The following is an 18,767-nucleotide window of genomic DNA, read 5'->3' on the forward strand; positions in this document are numbered from 1 at the left end:
TCTGTTGCCCAGGCTGGAAGACAGTGGCATGTTCATAGCTCACTGTAGCAACCTGGGCTCCAACTTGGGCTCAAATGATCTTCCCATCTGAGCCTTCCGAGTAGCTGGGACTTTAAGCATGTTTATTATATTTATCCTAGCTTATCAATTCAGGAAATTATAAAATCTTCCACAGCAAAATTTGTGCATCATTAATTTCCCTTCTTTGTATCTTTCTAGTGGTTTTTGAGTATATATAATGAAGTTCAATATTTTTTTTTTTTTTTTTTTTTTTTTTGAGGCGGAGTCTCGCTCTGTCGCCTGGACTGGAGTGCAGTGGCCGGATCTCAGCTCACTGCAAGCTCCGCCTCCCGGGTTCACGCCATTCTCCTGCCTCAGCCTCCCAAGTAGCTGGGACTACGGGTGCCCGCCACCTCGCCCGGCTAGTTTTTGTATTTTTAGTAGAGACGGGGTTTCACCATGTTAGCCAGGATGGTCTCGATCTCCTGACCTCGTGATCCACCCCTCTCGGCCTCCCAAAGTGCTGGGATTACAGGCTTGAGCCACCGTGCCCAGCCGAAGTTCAATATTTTTAAATCATTGTTTCAAACTTTTACTAAAGTTTCATGTAAACATTTTGAAGGTATCTGCTGTGTTTCTAGCACTCTTTGTTTAGCCCAGTTAAAGCCAAATGATGTGTTCTCAGTGGTTTTTGACATTCAGAGTATTCTCCCCACTTTGTTCACCACGTAACATCGTTTTAGATATATGTGCACCCCAATATCTAGAAGCTTTTTTGGAATTACTTATTTATAGTAAATGATTATAAAGGCTTAAAAATAGACTTCTTAGGCACAGCACAGTGGCTAGCGCCTATAATCCCAGCACTTTAGGAGGCCAAGATAAGAGGATCGCTTGAGGCCAGGAGTTCCACACCAGCCTGGTCAACATAGTGAGACCTCCAACTCTAAATAATAATAATAATAATAATAAATAAGCCTTTTACTCTCAAGGAGCTCACAGAATAATGTAGAAAACAAGCCACAAATATATGGAACAAATACAAAATCATGAAGAAACAGATTCTAACATTAAACATTGTGAAGTTTTAAAGAATCTTAAGAACAGCTAGATGTTGTTGATTTTTCTAGCAAGTTTGAACAGCCAAAGTGCCAAAGATAAAGTGTAAACCAAAATATGTTAATTTGTAAGTCTATGACGCGTGAGGTTTAGCAGGAGTTCCCCAATGTTGTTTTTCTGCTTTGTAGTAACTCTAGTTTCAGTCGCCTGTGTCTTCTAAGCACCATGACAAGGGATGAACTGCTAATGGTGTTATTTAGTATATGTTTATGTTCATTTTTTCCCTCCATCCTCTCCACTGAATGAATACATACTGAAAGGTCACTGACCCTTGGGCTAACTTTGAGACTTCATGTAAGAATTGTTTTCTTAGTATTTTAACATAGCTTCCCCAATGGTTGAATTCACTTCCATTGTAAACATTAGATGTGTTAATTTTCCAGTTGACTTTCAGAATGAAATCAACCCTCAGAAAAAAATCATGTAGTTCTTAATTATCTAAGCAAAATCTGATTTTTTTTCTTTTGTGAAAGTTTTTTTTGCATGTGTCTGAAACTATAACAAAGGTTATTGTAAAATACTTTCCTAAGTAATTTGATTGTGTGTCCTTTTGCCATTCTTCATGACAACACACAGTATTCAAGCCCTATCATCCAGCATACTTATCTCTGAACTTCATGTAAGACCAAAGAGGGCAGCTAGAAGAATTATCTTTAATTGTATCATAGTTTAATCTAATCATAGCATGAAGTTCGTTACACCAAAGGGCTTTGTCAGCAGAGTGATAATGAATGACACAAACAATCTTTGGTCAGGCAGTTTCCAAATTACCTAAGTGGTTTGTATGAGTGGAAGACCAAAGCAGATCATTTATTTGGACAATATATTTTTATGCAGGTTAAATATTATCATCATCCTGTGATAGAGTAGGAAAAAAAAAAAAGCCCTGCTCCCTTAGAATGAGGCAGTTAAGGATTTAATAGTTCTGGAATTCTTTTCAATAAATGATCTACAAATGGGTGCCTGGTTTTAAAAAAATGGCCCACAAAAATGGTTTTATGGTTTTAATTCTTAACTTTAACTCAATTTGCAGTTAGGTTCATTGCATTTGAATGGTAAAAGTGTTTGAATTTGAAGATCTGTAATAATTGGTATCTTTAAATTCTTCCAAAATATTCTTTCTTATTTTTAAGCATTAAATAAAATACTATACCTCTAGTTAGGCCAGATACTAGATCATTGTTGGATCTGGTATCTGGTATAACTAGCATGCTGCACGTACTTAGAGAGAATACTGAGAAAGGGTGGTTTTTTGTATCTTTGTAATTTTTTAAAACATTATAAAAGCTACTTTTTCTTTTTTGCAATAGGTTCTTCTTGCTTTGTTGGTGATCATGTCACTTGGATTAGGCCTGGGACTTGGACTCAGGAAACCGGAAAAGCAAGGTGTACCCCTCAGTCTTTTCTCGGAGCATTCCCTTATTTCTTCTCTCTTCAGGCCTTAATTCATTAAAATGTATCTCCCATCCCAAGCCTCCTCTGTCCTCTGTGCAGCATTCTGCTCCTAGACATCTCCCACTCTACACTCTACTTATCTGGCGCCCATATCTGTGGTTGGCATTGCTCACTGTACTTTCTGGACTTTACTTTTTCACCCTGCTCGTTCGAGATTCATTATCATTCCAGTGTGTTTTCCTCTTACATGTCTCCACCTTTTTTTTTTTCTTTTTTTGACAGGGTCTTACTCTGTCTTTCAGGCTGGAGTGTAGTGGCACAATCTCGGCTCACTGCAGCTCCTCCCTGCCCTCAGGTGATCCTCCCATACTTGAGCCTCCCAAGTAGCTGGGACCACAGGTGGGTGCCACCACACCCAGCTAACTTTTGCAGTTTTGGTAGAGATGGGGCTTCACTATGTTGCCCAGGCTGGTCTCGAACTCCTGGGCTCAAGTGATCCAACCACTTCAGCTTCCCAAAGTGATAGGATTACAGGTGTGAGTCACCATGCCCAGCCCTTCTTCATCTTTATAATGGACTTTGGTAAGTGGATCACAGGCTTTTCGTTCTGCTCCCACTGTCATTTTCAACATCTGATGACAAAATATCTAGCCACTTAGTCTTGAAAGTCTTTGTTGCTTCATTCCCATGACCTCTTGCCACCACCCTGTACCTTGACACCATGCTAGAGCTGTTCTGCCTTTAAAATCTCTTGGTTCTGATTGGGCAGTGCCAAATTTTTGAAAAGTAGTGCATAATAATATCTTCAAAAAATTTGTTTCTCATAAGAAGCAAAGAAAAACAGGAAAAATATGTCCCCAAATATAAAAATACCTCACGTTCCTTTTGCTGTATTTCATTATTATGAATAGTAAATGCACCACTTACAAATGACAATATAAAAAGAATTACCTATAATCTTTTTACATATTATTTTATTACTTTTACTAAGGTGAAATATGAGGCCAGTTGCTAGATCATTCATGTCCCTCCCTTTCTGTTGTTTGTTTTTTGAGACAAGGTCTCACTTTGTTGCTCAGGCTGAGTGCAGTGGCATGATCACGGCTTACCACAGCCTCGATCTCCTGGGCTCAAGTGATCCTCCCACTTTGGCCCCCCAAGTACCTGATATACAGGCATGCACTACCACACCTGGTTAATTTTTTAATTTTGTGTAGACATGGGGTCTCACTATGTTGTTCAGGCTGGTCTCAAACTACTGGATGCAAGTGATCCTCCCACCTTGGCTTCTTGAAGCATTGGGATTGCTGGTGTGAGACACTGTGCCCAGCACCCTTACCCCATTTTTGTCTTCTTAAAAATTTTATGAACAATAATCATGTTTCAAATAAACCTCATTGGCTACTATACTGCCACTGCACAAAGCTCTGGATCCCTTTTTAAATTTCACTAAAACCTTCTAGTGTGACTCCAGTGGAGTAAGTCTCATTGCTGCAGCATTTGGAAGCCTCAGTAAGGTTAACTGGCAATTTTCCAGCCATGTATCTACTTGAGAAATACTCAGTTTCCCTAATATGACCTAGGAGCACAGCAGAACTGAAAAGTTGAATAATTGCTGGAAGATTACTATCTTCCCTTGGTCATTTGGCTGTTGTGTTTCTGGGCCATGGTGCCATTCCTTGATCAAAGAAATGTTGACAGGCCATTTCAGTAGTATTGTTTTGACATTAGTTCACACAAATGGGCATCATTTCTTGGCTATTTTACCCCCTAAATCACATAAATTGATTGCAAAAGGCATATTTAATGTCTGAACAAAACCTCCTTTTGTTCCAGCTCTTTCATTCACTTTAGTACACCCATTGGCTGGCTTCCCAGAGTCATTTTTCCTTGTCCTCTTCCTTTCATCTGAGTTGATCAGCCCTATGTGGCAGTATTCTCTTCCCTTTCCCCGGCAGGACATTGGTAATTAACTCCAGCCTCTTTTTGCCTGCATCCTTAACATAGTCATCCTGTTTATTACTCATTTTTCCACTGCATCTATTCTCCTAAACCCCAACCCTGAGTCATTTTCACCATTTTCCACTCCAGTTAACTCACCTTCCATAGGCATTATGTATTTTTTTTCTAATGTGAGTTTTAAAATCTGTGTATGTTATTATAGATTTAGCTAGCCAGTTGTGCCATTACTGTGTGTTATTCACTGTTACTTTGCAGTTACCATTTAAAATTTTTTATTATATAAAGTCTCTACAATTATATCTGCATTATTTATCACTTAATCTGCAATTCCCAGCACACTGCCTGAAACAATTACTTTTGGAAGTCATCCTTGGCTCATTCCTCTTCTTCACTCTTTATATAAAGCTGAACTCCAACTAATTGCACTTTAATTTCTCTTAGCTCTATTTACATCTTCGTTATGTCTACTGCTACTGTCTTCCTTCAGGCCCTTATCATTTTTGGTTTGGGTTAAAATTTCTTGCTTAGTTCAAGAGTTTCCATCCCTACCCTACTCACCTATTTTCCAGAGTGACTTTCTAAAACACAGATCTAATTCATTACTCTCTGCTTACTCTTTAATGACTTCCCGTTACCAAAGGTTGGGCTTCAAGCCTCTTAGTATGGCATATGCACCTTTCCTCACTCTAGTCCACCTCTACCTTTGAACTCTATCCCTTAGCCATCATAACCCATCTGCTGTTCTCCAAATATGCCTTCCTTAGCTTCACTGATTTTTAAAATATTGATCCTTTCTCAAGACTCAATGGTGTCCTTGAATCCCCTTGCTAGTTTTTGTCCCACCCCATGTGTTCCCATGTACTTCTTGAACACATTATTATTATTATTATTGAGGCAGAGTCTTGCTTTGTCACCCAGGCTAGAGTTCCGTGGCACAATCTCAGCTCACTGCAACCTCTGCCTCCCGAGTTCAAGCAATTCTCCTGCCTCAGCCTCCCAAGTAGCTAGGACCACAGGTGTGCACCACCATGCCTGGTTAACTTTTGTATTTTTAGTAGACATGGGGTTTTGCCATGTTAGCCAGACTGGTCTCAAACTCCTGACCTCAAGTGATTCTCCCGCCCTGGCCTCACAAAGTGTTGGTATTATAGGCATGAGCCATGGCACCTGGACATATCAGTGTCATTATTTATTACATTGCACTGGTAGATTTTGTAGCACCATAAAAATCATCTAGTTGTTTGTCGTAGTCTGTGCCATGTACTTCCTGTATGCTTCCACTGTTTAAGTGTGAGATATTGGATAGCTCCTAAATGTTTCGGCCCTATTTCCTTTACTTTGCAGGCAGCTGCAGGAAGAAGTGCTTTGATGCATCATTTAGAGGACTGGAGAACTGCCGGTGTGATGTGGCATGTAAAGACCGAGGCGATTGCTGCTGGGATTTTGAAGACACCTGTGTGGAATCAAGTATGAGTTCTGAGAATAAGTTTATTAGCATGTTGGTTGTGCTACTATTAATACATGTCAAATTTTTTTCTTTTCTTTCCTTTTGTTTGAGACAGAGTGTCACTCTGTTGCCTAGGCTGGAGTACAGTGGCATGATCATGGCTAACTCCAGACTTAATCTCCTGAGTCTAATTGATCTTTCCACCTCAGTCTCCTGAGTATCTGGGACCACAGGCATGCAGCACCACACCTGGCTAATTGTTTTTAACCCCATCTCTACTAAAAATACAAAACTTAATCATGTTGCCTAGGCTGGTCTTGAACTCCTGGGCTCAAGCAGTTCTCCCACCCTGGCCTCCCAAAGTGCTGGGATTATAGGCATGAACCACTGCGTCAGGTCTGTGTCCAAATTTTCATCTACATACCTTGTGTATTAGTTTCCTAGGGCTGCCATGACAAACTACCACAGACTGAGTGACTTAGCCAACAGAAGTTTGTTTTCTCACAGTTCTGGAGACTGGAAGTCCAACTTTTAGGTGTTGGCAGGGTTGGGTCCTCCTGAAGACTCCAAAAGAGAATCTGCTCCATGCCTCTCTCCTAGCTTCTGGTGGGTGCTGACAATCTTTGGCTTGTGGCAGCACAGCTCCAGGCTCTGCCTTCATCTTCACATAATCTGTGTCTCTTCACATAGTCTTCTTTCTGTCTGTGTCTGTGTTTAAATTTTCCCTTTTAATAAGAACACCAGTCATACTGGATTAAGGCCCACCCTAATGACCTCATTTTACTTAATTATCTACAAGTAATTTTTTTGAAACAAAGACAGAAATGAAATAGTCTGTCATTTCTACTTCACTAATTAGCTAGAATGTTCTACAATGAGAAATATCCATGAAGCAAAATGTTTTGTTTTTGCTAATTTTTGTTAAGATTTTAAAAATTTGTTAAATTTTCCCCTTTTGATATCAGTTATTCTCATTGGCTATTTCTTTTTTTTTTTTTTTTGATACTTTCCTTTTTCTCTTCTTAGACTGTATGTCTATAGTTATTAAATCCATGTGTGTGTGTGTGTGTTTTTTTTTTTTTTTTTTTTTTTTTCTGAAACAAAGGCCGGATTGCAGTGGCACAATCTTGGCTCACTGCAACCTCCACCTCCTGGGTTCAAGCAGTTCTCCTGCCTCAGCCTCCTGAGTAGCTGGGACTACAGGAGTGCTCTACCAAGCCCAACTAATTTTTGTATTTTTGTTGGAAACGGGGTTTCACCATGTTGGCCAGGCTGGTCTTGAACTTCTGGCCTCAAGTGATCCTGCTACCTCGGCATCCCAAAGTGCTGGGATTACAGGTGTGGGCCACTGCACCTGGCCTCGGCAAGTAATTTGGAACCGTTTCTAAATAAGATCACATTCACAAGTAATGGGGGTTGGGACTTCAACGTTTTTTAGGGGACACAATTAAACCTATAACACCTATACATGGTCTTATTATCATTTCTCCCTTATAAATACAGAATTCACACTTTATTTAACCAAGGTGGAGGAATAACAGGCTATGGTAAATGAAATGCTGTATCATTACATACGTTTCAGTGGAGTTTTACTATGGCTGAAGTTCAACATCTTGTTTGTTTCATTTGCAGTGGTTCTCAAACTTCAAGATGCATAAAAGTCACTTGGAAAGCTGGTGATTCTTGATCATTCTGATGCCAGTATGCCACAGGGCACAATTTGAGAAATGCTGTTCTCTAGGTGGAAAAGGCAGCTTGCAATGTTTAATTCCCTAAATAATCTGGGAAGGTGGTGGAGGGGGGTGTCTAGTGGTTGGAGGAGAGTGAAGATTAGAAGAGTAGAGTTCTTTACTTTATGTTCCCTGAAAAGGGCAAGAGGGAGAGGATAACCCAGTACAGATAGAGATCTGTGTTCCCTTTACTTAATCTCCAAAACCCTTTTCTTTCTATGTAAATGAGAAATGCTGGAGAAGGAAGAAATCTATATATAACCGACGTGGACAAAAGTTACCTATTGAGAGTGTTTGTCTCAGAACAAGGCTGACGTTGATTTTAGTCACTGTTTCCTAGCAGGTGGCAGGGCCAAGCCACCTTCCTCCAGCCTCTTGCTGCTTTTAGCAATGGGATTTATTGAAACTGTTCTCATCCTAAGTCCATAGCCTGGGAGAACCCCCGAGGCATGGGTGGCAGCTGCTTTGTCACTGCTGTCACTTTCCACTGAGAAGTACCTTGACCTGCCTACATTCTCAAAGACATGACTGTGCTCCTGTTACTTCTGTTGTCACCTTTTCTTCCTTGCTGCTTGTCCTTAGACAAGGCTGGGCAAAGCTGCTCTTGGGTGGCAATAATCAGTCAGGGCTAGTGATTCTTCACTTTGGGGAGCTCCTGCTCTTGGGTGGGAATGGGAGCCGTGTCCAGATCTTCTCCAAGCTCACAGTGTACCTGCTAAGTAAACCTGGGTTGTAGTTTATAAAGCTGCATTTCTCTCTGCCACCTAGCTAATTAAGAAAAGTGGTGGTTTACCCCTCATTTGGCATTATGTATTTTCATTTATTAATACAGATAAATGAAATTCTTGTTTGTATTATTTAATTGTATATCAAATGTATTATTATACAATCAAATAATTTGATTGTATTATTTGATTGTATTATTTACAATAAAGAATTGTATTGTATTATTATATTTGGTTGTATTATTATAATATAGCAGTAAATAAATGAAATTTGTGTATTTTATATTGGAGGCTTAAATGCTCAGAACTGAATTGTATCGTTTTACAGCTCGAATATGGACGTGCAATAAATTTCGTTGTGGAGAGACCAGATTAGAGGCCAGCCTTTGCTCTTGTTCAGATGACTGTTTGCAGAGGAAAGATTGCTGTGCTGACTATAAGAGTGTTTGCCAAGGTAAGCAGGAGCATGTTGACTCATTTGCCCCTGCAAGTTCAGAGGAACTCCGTGAGTTTCCTAGAGCTATGCTAGGCTGCAAAAATCAAAACAAGTCAGAGAATCTTTAGTTACTCCATGTAGAAGAAAAGATCAAATGCATTTACTGTGGGATGAAATGCGGTTTGTAACCACAGAGGAGGAGAACTCACAGCATAGATATAGAAGAGAGATCTTAAAATTCCTTATTTGTCTGTAAGGCAAAGTCTTTTCCAATCCAATGACCTTGCCAGATGCGGTTGTAGTTTCAGACACTGAATAGCAGATCCTAAAGTTAAAATATAGAGAATGAGGTTTTCTAGCTCTGATATCATCTTGTTAAGCCAATGTTGTTATTGCCAAAACAAATGTGTCCTCAACGGTTTAAATTGCTAAGTATCCTCACGGAGTTAATGTAGAGTCAAGATTAGGATTCAGGTTATTCAACTCTTTATTCTACCCACTCCCCTTTATAAGTAATGTGACTTTAAAAAAAAAAAAAATCACCAATTCCTCCAAACAGCTGATGAAATTTATGAAAAATGCACATATACATATATCAACCAAATTTCTTCAAGCTATCAATCTCTTTTTATAACCTCACACCAAACTGAGCTGACAATTTTAATACTTTTGACAAAAAAAGATTAGGTTGAATTCTGATTTCTGAAATTGGATGAAAATATTGTAGTAGAAACCTTAACTATAATCTATGAATAGAAAATAAGTTGTGTACCAATGGATGAATAAGTTTTTATACAAAATATAATTAAAAATCACCTGAAACGGGTTATTAGAAAAGTCTGAAATGGTAACTCCTTTTTAAAAATAATAATTACTCAATATTTAATACTCAATACTGTATCATTTCAAGATTTCTTTAATTTCACAAGGCAAGTATAGGTTTTAGTTTGCTTCTTTCTCTAACAAATTCACTGACCATATTAACTCTAACCTCTCTATTCTCCCTTCTTCTGTTCCAGTTTGGTAACTTTTAACTTTTTAATCTCAACATGGATGCTTAGGCCATATGGTAATTTTTTTCTTTTTAACTGAATTCACTGGTTACTCTGATGGAGTTAATGTAATCATTTCAGTTTATTTTTTAAAACAAATATAAATGTTTTCTCACTCTGAGAGTTAACACTTTATATTTTAAATGTTAAATGTGCCTACCAGCTTTTAGAATTAAAAAAAGCTAAATGATTTTTGTCAAAATTGCATCTTTTGAGAGTAGTTTGAGAATTTTTATTAAAATTTTATCTTCCGAGAGTAGTTTGAGAGAATTTGAATCATTTTTGTTTGAGAAACCAGCTAATTACTTTTATATTTTGTTAAGTTTAGAATTTCTAAAAACATTATGATAAATTTCTACCACATACAGAGGTAGAGAGAATATTATGATATTTTCTCTCTAAGTCCATCAACTATTTTCAGCAGTTATCAATTCATGGCCAATCTTGTCTCACATTGACAAAGTATAATTTTGAATATAAAATGAACATGTCAAAGATTTACTAACTCATTTATAAGATAACCAACTAGAATTAAAGCAAGTTCAAAGAGAATAAGAAACTAGGCTACTAAATTGTGTATATAAGACTGAAAGAATGTTGGAATAAAATCACTAGAACCATATCTTTTGGTGGGACATAAATGAATTGCATTTCTGTAGGACAATTTATTTGCTATCAGGTATGAATCAGTTATATTGTTATTTGTTTTCTACTAGTTATCTATTACTCCCAAATAAACCACTTGTAAAATGAATAATAAAGAGTAAGCTGGATAAAGATACATACCCCTTGATAGTTGGATAATATATTGCTGGGCTTTTTAGATAATTCCCAGCATGACATTATAATGAAGTCTAATGATCAGTCCTCTTGCCTATTTCCAACTTTCAGATTTTTTTCTTTAACAAAATATGCTCATCATTGCCAGCCTCTCTTCCATAATTTTACATTGTTTCAAAGCAAAACCAAGAGTATCATTCATCTAAAATATGTATTTAGGTACATATTTTAAGTACATATCTAAAAAGATAGAGATAATTTCCATCAAGAGGCACATCATGCCTGCAGGTGTGTTTTTTGGGATATGTTAGCCATTGATAAGCATTGCCGAGATCCACTAGGCGTTGCAGATGGTGACACTAGGCGTTGCAGATAGTCTGTCGTTTCTACTTTACTAATGAGCTAGAATGTTCTACAATGAGAAATATCCATGAAGCAAAATTTTTTGTTTTTGCTAATTTTTGTTAAGATTTTAAAATTTTGTTAAATTTCCCCCATTTGATATCAGTCATTCTCACTGGCTCTTTCTTTCTTTTTTTTTTTTCTTGATACTTTCCTTTTTCTCTTCTTTAGACTGTATGTCTATAGTTATTAAATCCATTTATTCTAGCAGTTGGGAAAATATTGTTCTTGAGGCAAAAAACATTATCAAGAAACAGAAGAAATATCTTTTTTTCATCTAAAAGAATCCCCTTTGGGGCTGGGTATGGTGGCTCACATCTGTAATCCCAGCACTTTGGGAGGCCAAGGCGGGAGGATCACTTGAGGTCAGGAGTTCAAGACCAGCCTGACCAACATGGTGAAACCCTGTCTCTACAAAAAATACAAAATTACCCGTGCGTGGTGGCGCATGCCTACAATCCCAGTTACTTGGGAGGCTGAAGCAGGAGAATCGCTTGAACCAGGGAGGTGGAGGTTGCAGTGAGCTGAGATCACACCATTGCACTCCAGCCTGGGCAACAAGAGTGAAAGTCCATCTCAAACAAAATAAATAAATAAAATAAATAAATAAATCCCTTCTGTTTCTCTTGGTAAAGATAGACTTCCTGGTATTCAGTTAGTGCAGATTACTGGTCTCTACAAGTCACTAGAGACACGGCCTTTGCCAACAACTGAAAATGCATTTTACATGTTTTAGAAGAAATTAGTCATGGGACAGAAATTAAGTAGTTTGGGAAGATCATGTCCATTGAACACTTGCTTCTCGTTTCTTGTCTGTGGTGCAGCAAGTATAAAGATTTCAATCTTATGCTTTTCAGGAGAAACCTCATGGCTGGAAGAAAACTGTGACACAGCCCAGCAGTCTCAGTGTCCAGAAGGGTAAGCATGACTGATACAGGGATTTTTATCCTCCTTTAACAAAGGTGCACATAAGAATGTAGTTAGTTCAGATGCAGAGTAGAATTTCCTCCACTTCATGTACATTTCAAAACAGAATAGTTGACAAAGGATTAGATTTTTTGTGGGTTCCAAGTTCTAATGGACTTTTGTTTGCTTTATTTTTTACAAAGACCTTTTATATTAATTTATTATATTCATATCTTACAATGACGACTTTATTATGTTTTTGTCTTTGAGACAGGGTCTTGCTCTCTTGTCCAAGCTGGAGTGTAGTGGTGCAATCACAGCTCACTGCAGCCTTGACCTCCCAGACACAGGTGATCCTCCCCATCTCAACCTCCTGAGTAGCTGGGACTACAGGCACGCCACCATGCTTGGCTAATTTTTTATTTCTCTCTCTCTCTCTTTTTTTTGTACAGATGAGGTTTCACTAGGTTGCCCAGGCTGGTCTCAAACTCTTGAGTTCAAGTGATCCACTTGCCTTGGCTTCCCAAAATGCTGGGATTCCAGGCATGAGCCACTCTACCCAGCCACAGTAATGACTTAAAAAATTGGTTAGAATATTAAATAAGTGATATTCCAAAGGTCTTGTGGTCAGAATTGAAATTAACTTGAAATTACTTCTGCCAGAACTCCTTTTCCTTTTTTAAATAACTTAATTCCTGTCTTCTTTTTTTAAATAAAGATAGGATCTTGCTGTGTTGGCTAGGTTGATCTTTATCTCCTGGCCTCAAGCAGTCCTCCCTCCTGGGCCTCCCAAGGTGTTGGGATTACAGCCATGAGCCACTATGTCTGGCCAGAACTCTTTTCTATTTTACATCTTGGTACCTCAAATTTCTTCTTGTTGAGAGCAGGGAAAGAGGTTTGTGCAGGCCTTGAAATGAGAGGAGGTCTTTGAAGGGTGGATGAGGAGAGCTTTGTCGGGGGCACAGGTGATGAACAGGTGAGGTGACACTCCTGCCCCACAGAAATGTGTGCATCTTTTCCACACATTTATCATGGCTGCTTTGCTGACTGCCGGGGCCTGGAAATGTGCATCACCTCAAGCCAGCACGGATTCCCCATTTCTCCATCCACCCCGCTGCCCTTCACACTTTTCTGGGCCAAGTAAGGGAGAATGGTGGAAGGGTGAATGAAAAAGAAAGGAATACCTGGCTTTAGGAGGAATTGGTAGAGGCAGTTTTTAAATTTAAGTATTATTATTATTATTATTATTATCAAGAGATAGGGTCTCACTCTGTCACCCAGGCTGGAGTGCAGTGGCACGATCACAGCTCACTGCAGCCTCAAATTCCTGGACTCGGGCTATCCTCCCATCTCGGCCTCCCAAGTATTTGAGACTATAAGCATGGGCCCCATGCTAAACATTATTTTGTATTTTATTGTACAGACAGGGTCTCACTATGTTGCCCAGACTGGACTCAAACTCCTGAACTCAAGTGATCCTCCTGCCTTGGCTTCCCAAAATGCCGTGATAACAGGCATGAACTACTGTGCTGGCCAGTGGAGGCAGTTTTTGTTTCAAGACAGGGTCTCAGTATGTTGCCCAGGTTGCAGTGCAGTGGCGTCATCATGACTCATAGCAGCTGCCACCTCCCAGGCTCAAACAATTCCCTCACCTCAGCCTCCCAAGTAGCTGGGACTACAAGCATGTGCCACCATTCTCAGCTAATTCTTGTATTTTTTCTAGAGACAGTGTTTTTCCACATTGCCCAGTCTGATCTCGAACTTCTGGGCTCAAGTGATCCTGCCATCTTGGCCTCCCAAAGTGCTGGGATTACAGGCATGAGCTGCTGTGTCTGGCCCAGTGGAGGCATTTTTAAATAGTGTTATTTCATTTTGAAAAGGAGTATGGATAATGTGCCTGTTTTTGTTCCATGTTACTTTGGTTTGTAGCTCAGATTCAGCTGCTCTCTTCCCACCTTGTGGGTGGAAGAGCAAAGGATTAGAATAAAATGAGAAAAGTTTGAGTCCTGATTTTGCCTGTGGGTCTTTTGCACTAGTCACTTCTCTGAGCTTCATCTATGAAATTGAAATAATAATAATGCCAGGATCAGATAATTTCATGTGAGAATTAAATGACCTAAAGCAAGGGAATACGCTTGGTGAGTTATCAAGCAGTAGGTTAGTTTTAGTTCTGGTGCATGGTGCATAGTAGTTACTCAAGAAATTGTTAATATTTTTCTAGTGAAATTTTTCTGTAGTCACTTGTTTTATTGGATGAACCTGATACTTGAATCTATTAAGGTGTGCCCATGGCATTTTCTCGTAGTTCAAATTACCCTGTCAATTCATCTCTGAAAAGCATACTAATACTGGCTAACATTCATATAGTTCTTATTATGTACCAGCATGTACATTACACAACAGTCATCTTATATATTAGTCCTTATAAAAACCCTTTGGTTCTATTATCTCCATCCTCATTTTACAAAGAATGAAATGGAGGCAAAAGCTGTGAAATCACTTGCCCAGTGCTGCATTGCTAGTGGTTGCTGGAAACAGGAAGCAAACCCAGGCAGCAAGGTCCCAGAGTCTCTGTGGCATAACGCTCCCTCAAGTCATAGGCTGAGCCCGTGATGCTGTGCGATTCATCAGAAGAAGGGGTAAGGGCCTGAAGAAGGGTAAGAATTGTTTGAGGCACCAAGACTCCCTCACCTGTTGATAACTGGGAGGAGAGAGACATTAGGTGAGCAGGAAGGTTTTCACTAAAGTCTTTGTAAAGAGTCTCAACAAACCTAGATGACTAAGCCCAAATGATTAGTTCTTCTCCAAACTGGCAAATCACTGTCCCCCTGAGGATTTGAGAGCTGGAGCAGCATCCCAGAGAAATTACAGGACTGATTTGGCAACCTTGATGCAAGGCAAGACTAGAAAGGAACCTGGTGAGGAAAGGGGTGGTGGTGGTGGTCAGTAGGACACTGACCATCACCTACAAACCCCTCAATCTCTTTATTCTATTGAAGTCATTCCTGCCTATACCTTCCATCCCTGCAAGGAAAATGGACAATGATGATTCTGCTCACCATGAATAATATTTGCTGGTAAAAATTTTATAGTGGCTAAAGACATTACATAAAACCCTCTTGACAGACATTTATGCTAGTATTCTCTTTGCTTGTTTGCCTTACTATTTTGCTAGTGATCATAGTATAGTAAGGAGCTTAGACTCTTAAATCAGACAGGTGTGAGCCAATAGCCTAACTCTGCCCCTACTGGTGGTGGGACACCTTGGGTAAGCTACCTGATCCTAGTGAAATAATAGATCAGAGATGACAGTTCTTGGCATGTAGTGAGCTCTTACTCAAGCTTCATCACAGGCAATGAAAATAATATGGATGCAATGTTCAAGTTTTTTAGCAATCAGAGAAATAAAAATGAAAAGAAGATACAACTTTTACTCCATGAAATAATCAGTACATCGTGATTTGTGTATATAAAGTCCCAGCTAACTGTCTTGTTTATGAAAGTACTGTATAAGTTAATATCTATTGTTGGGAATGAATTGTGGCAATATTTTAGTCTCCTTTGAAAGTTTGTCATAAGACCAGGAAATGTGATCTTTATGAATTTATCTTTAGCAAATAATTAAGGATGTTTTAGCTACAAGAATGTTCATATCAGCAGAATGTAAAATGCACTCTCTAGTTAGCTTGGACAGGCAAGCTGGCCATTAAAAAAGGGGTGCATTGGATCTTTGGATCCCACTCTTGATCCCACAGACAGTTGACCCTGTCTTTAATCTTCCAAGTTATTTTAATGGCATATTTATGAATATAAAATTTTTAATCAGAGTTATGTTAATGACTTTATGAAAAAAATAAGTATTTTCTCATGCAAATTGCACTAGGCCACTTTAATTTCTTCATGAATTTTCTGCACACTGCAGTTCAAACAGTCCCAGTTTTCCATTTTTATTTTTAAATTGGGGTATCCTATAGTTCATATACATTGAAATGGTCCTATCTTAATTGTATAGTATAATGCAATTTGGAAATTCACTAAGCTATGTAACTTACTAATATAGAATATTTCCAACACATAGAATATTTCCACCATCCCAGAAAGATACCTCATGTCCCTTCCCATTGCTTACTTCCCAAAGACAATCACTATTGTGATTTCTATCATCATACATTCCTGTTTTAGAATTTATGTAAATGAAGTTAAACCACAGGTTCTCTTAGGTCTGGAAACCTAATAACTTTCCAAATTGGAAAGTACTCAAGTGCCCGTGGACAGTAGAATAAGTTCTGGTTTATTCATTCACTGGAATATTAGACAGCTATATGAATGAATGATCCATAATTACTTGCAACAATATGGAAGAATCTCAAACATAATGTCGAGTAAAAGAATTGAGACTCAACAAAATGCATACTGTATGATTTTATTTGCATATAAATGTAAGTACAAAAATAGACAAAGCTAATCTATGCTGTTGGAAATCAAGATACTGATCATCCTTGGTAGGGTGTGGTTTGGAGAGTGTAGTGACCATAGGAAGCACAAGCATCCTGATAATATTCTGTTTCTTCATCTGGGTGATGACTACACCGTGGAGTTCAGTTAATGAAAATTTATCAAACTATACATCTGTGAAATGTGTGTGTGTGTAACAGAAGTAAAATTTTACACCAGGCGCGGTGACTCATGCCTGTAATCCCAGGTCTTTGGAGGCCAAGGTGGGTGAATCACTTGAGGTCAGGAGTTGGAGACCAGCCTGGCCAACATGGTGAAATCCCATCTCTACTAAAATTTAGCCGGGTGTGGCAGCATGCACCTGTAATCCCAGCTACTTGGGAGGCTGAGGCACGAGAATCGCTTGAACCCAGGAGGTAGAGGCTGGGTGACGGTGAAACTGTGCCTCAAAAAAAAAAAAAAAAAATGACAGTGTCTGGCTATGGCCCAAAAGTTACCCAATTATTTTACCTTAAACACAGGTCTAAAAAAAAAAGATTACAATGCTTTTGAGGTAAATATAACGATCCAAAATAATGGACAAATTTTGTTTTTCATTTTCAGGTTTGACCTGCCACCTGTTATCTTGTTTTCTATGGATGGATTTAGAGCTGAATATTTAAACACGTGGGATACTTTAATGCCAAATATCAATAAACTGAGTAAGTCTTCTATAACTAGTGGCATGAAAATGATAAAGACACCTAGTTAGTCAATCTCTAGATGATGCAACTTTCTTTCTGACTTTTAACCTTAGTGGTTTGTCTTAGCCTAGATCCTCTCTGACTTTACCACGTGGTATCTACTTTCAATAGGAAGTGTATTTTCATACTTGCTGGCTTCTCCTACCTTTATTTTGGCAGCATGGTCAGCCTTTTGTTTGTTTATTTTGATTTGTTTTGTATTTGAATGTAATTTCTGTCCTGTGGAAATCTATTCGTGTGTACTGCCTTGAAAGGGATGTTTGTCAGACCTAGGTTCTGGGTCTTAGCAAGGTGGATATAACAAGAATTGGATCCTGAAGGTGGGTGGGCTAGACAGATCCAGCACCTCCCACCACTTCAGCAGATGTCAAGTCCAGGATCTATTTCTGGTTCTGGAATTAAACTGCCTACAACCTGACTCTACTAATTGCTAGCTGTGAGGTCTCAGACAACTTTCCTTCATCTTTTAGTGCCCTAGTCTCTTCATCTGTGAAATGGTGACTTCCCACCTGATAGGATTACTGTGAGAATGTACAGGTAGCTTTCAAAAAATAGCTATTTGATATGTGGCATATGATGGGTGGATTTAAGTAAGTGTTATAATTCTTTTATTATCAATTTTACTATGTTGTACTTCTGTGTTAGGACACTTAGCCTTCACATAATTTAATAAAAGTAGTAATAAAGAGAAGTTGGGGCTGGACATGGTAGCCAGTGCCTGTAACTCTAGCATTTTGGGAGGCAGAGGCTAGAGCATCTCTTGAACTCAGGAGTTTGAGACCAGCCTGGGCAACATAGTGAGACCTCATTTCTATTTAATAATATTTTTTTTTTTAAAGAGAAGTTGAGTACCCAATGACACAGTGCTAAGAAGTGGCATAGTTAGAACCAGAGAACTAACTCCAGGGCCCACACTTTTCACTGCCCTGCAATTCCTCTTTTTCTTCTGCCTCCTCTGAGGCCCTGTTTTATATCTCCAAAGTTCTCAAATTTTGTGTCATTTTTTACTGGTTTATTGTTTTTCTTTTTCTGCAAAGTATTCAAAATAGCTGTTTGACTCTGGGTAAGTCAATTGACTTTTCCTGGCCTCAGTGTCCTCATTTGTAAAACGAAATGACTAGATCTGATGATTTCTACTGTTAATTGCAGCCCTAAAATGCCATGGTTGTCGGAAGACAGACCACTACTTCCTACAACTCAAGGTGCATTATTTTTTCAGCTTCTCCCTCATTCCCTGAGGCAGATCTTTAGCAAAGAGATTGTTTTCCAAATCCAGGACCTGTCACTTTTCTGCTGAGTCATTTTGTCCTACAAAGTTAGCTAACATTTCTCAGTTTCTATTTTCTTATCTAAATTTGTCTTGATAAACTGGATATCAAATCTGGTGTCAAAAGGGAATTTGACTAGCCAGGGTGAACTGAACCTTTTCCAAAGTAAAATTTCTTGATTTGCTCATTCCATTGAGAATTAGAAATGGCATCAATAAAATACAGCCACTAAGAGCTTTCTGCTTTTGATGTTTAAAATATTTTAAAACATTTAAAAAATTTTTAGTCATGTAAACAACATCTCAATCCTCAAATGTGTGAAGCTATGATCATCTAGGCCTACCTAG

The 18,767-nt window shown here is 38.7% G+C and overlaps 1 protein-coding gene across 1 annotated transcript in view; it reads left to right on the forward strand.

Moving 5' to 3' along the window:
- The window catches only part of ENPP3 (ectonucleotide pyrophosphatase/phosphodiesterase 3), a 98,695-nt gene that overhangs the window by 2,102 nt on the left and 77,826 nt on the right, over nucleotides 1-18,767 (forward strand). The window contains exons 2-6 of the mRNA XM_023230655.1: nucleotides 2,430-2,505; nucleotides 5,821-5,943; nucleotides 8,707-8,832; nucleotides 11,906-11,966; nucleotides 17,013-17,110. Coding sequence (XP_023086423.1) covers nucleotides 2,430-2,505; nucleotides 5,821-5,943; nucleotides 8,707-8,832; nucleotides 11,906-11,966; nucleotides 17,013-17,110 — 484 coding nt within the window. The remainder of the gene's footprint in view (nucleotides 1-2,429; nucleotides 2,506-5,820; nucleotides 5,944-8,706; nucleotides 8,833-11,905; nucleotides 11,967-17,012; nucleotides 17,111-18,767) is intronic.

The sequence above is a fragment of the Piliocolobus tephrosceles genome, chromosome 5, assembly GCF_002776525.5.
Source record: "Piliocolobus tephrosceles isolate RC106 chromosome 5, ASM277652v3, whole genome shotgun sequence".
NCBI lineage: Eukaryota > Metazoa > Chordata > Mammalia > Primates > Cercopithecidae > Piliocolobus > Piliocolobus tephrosceles.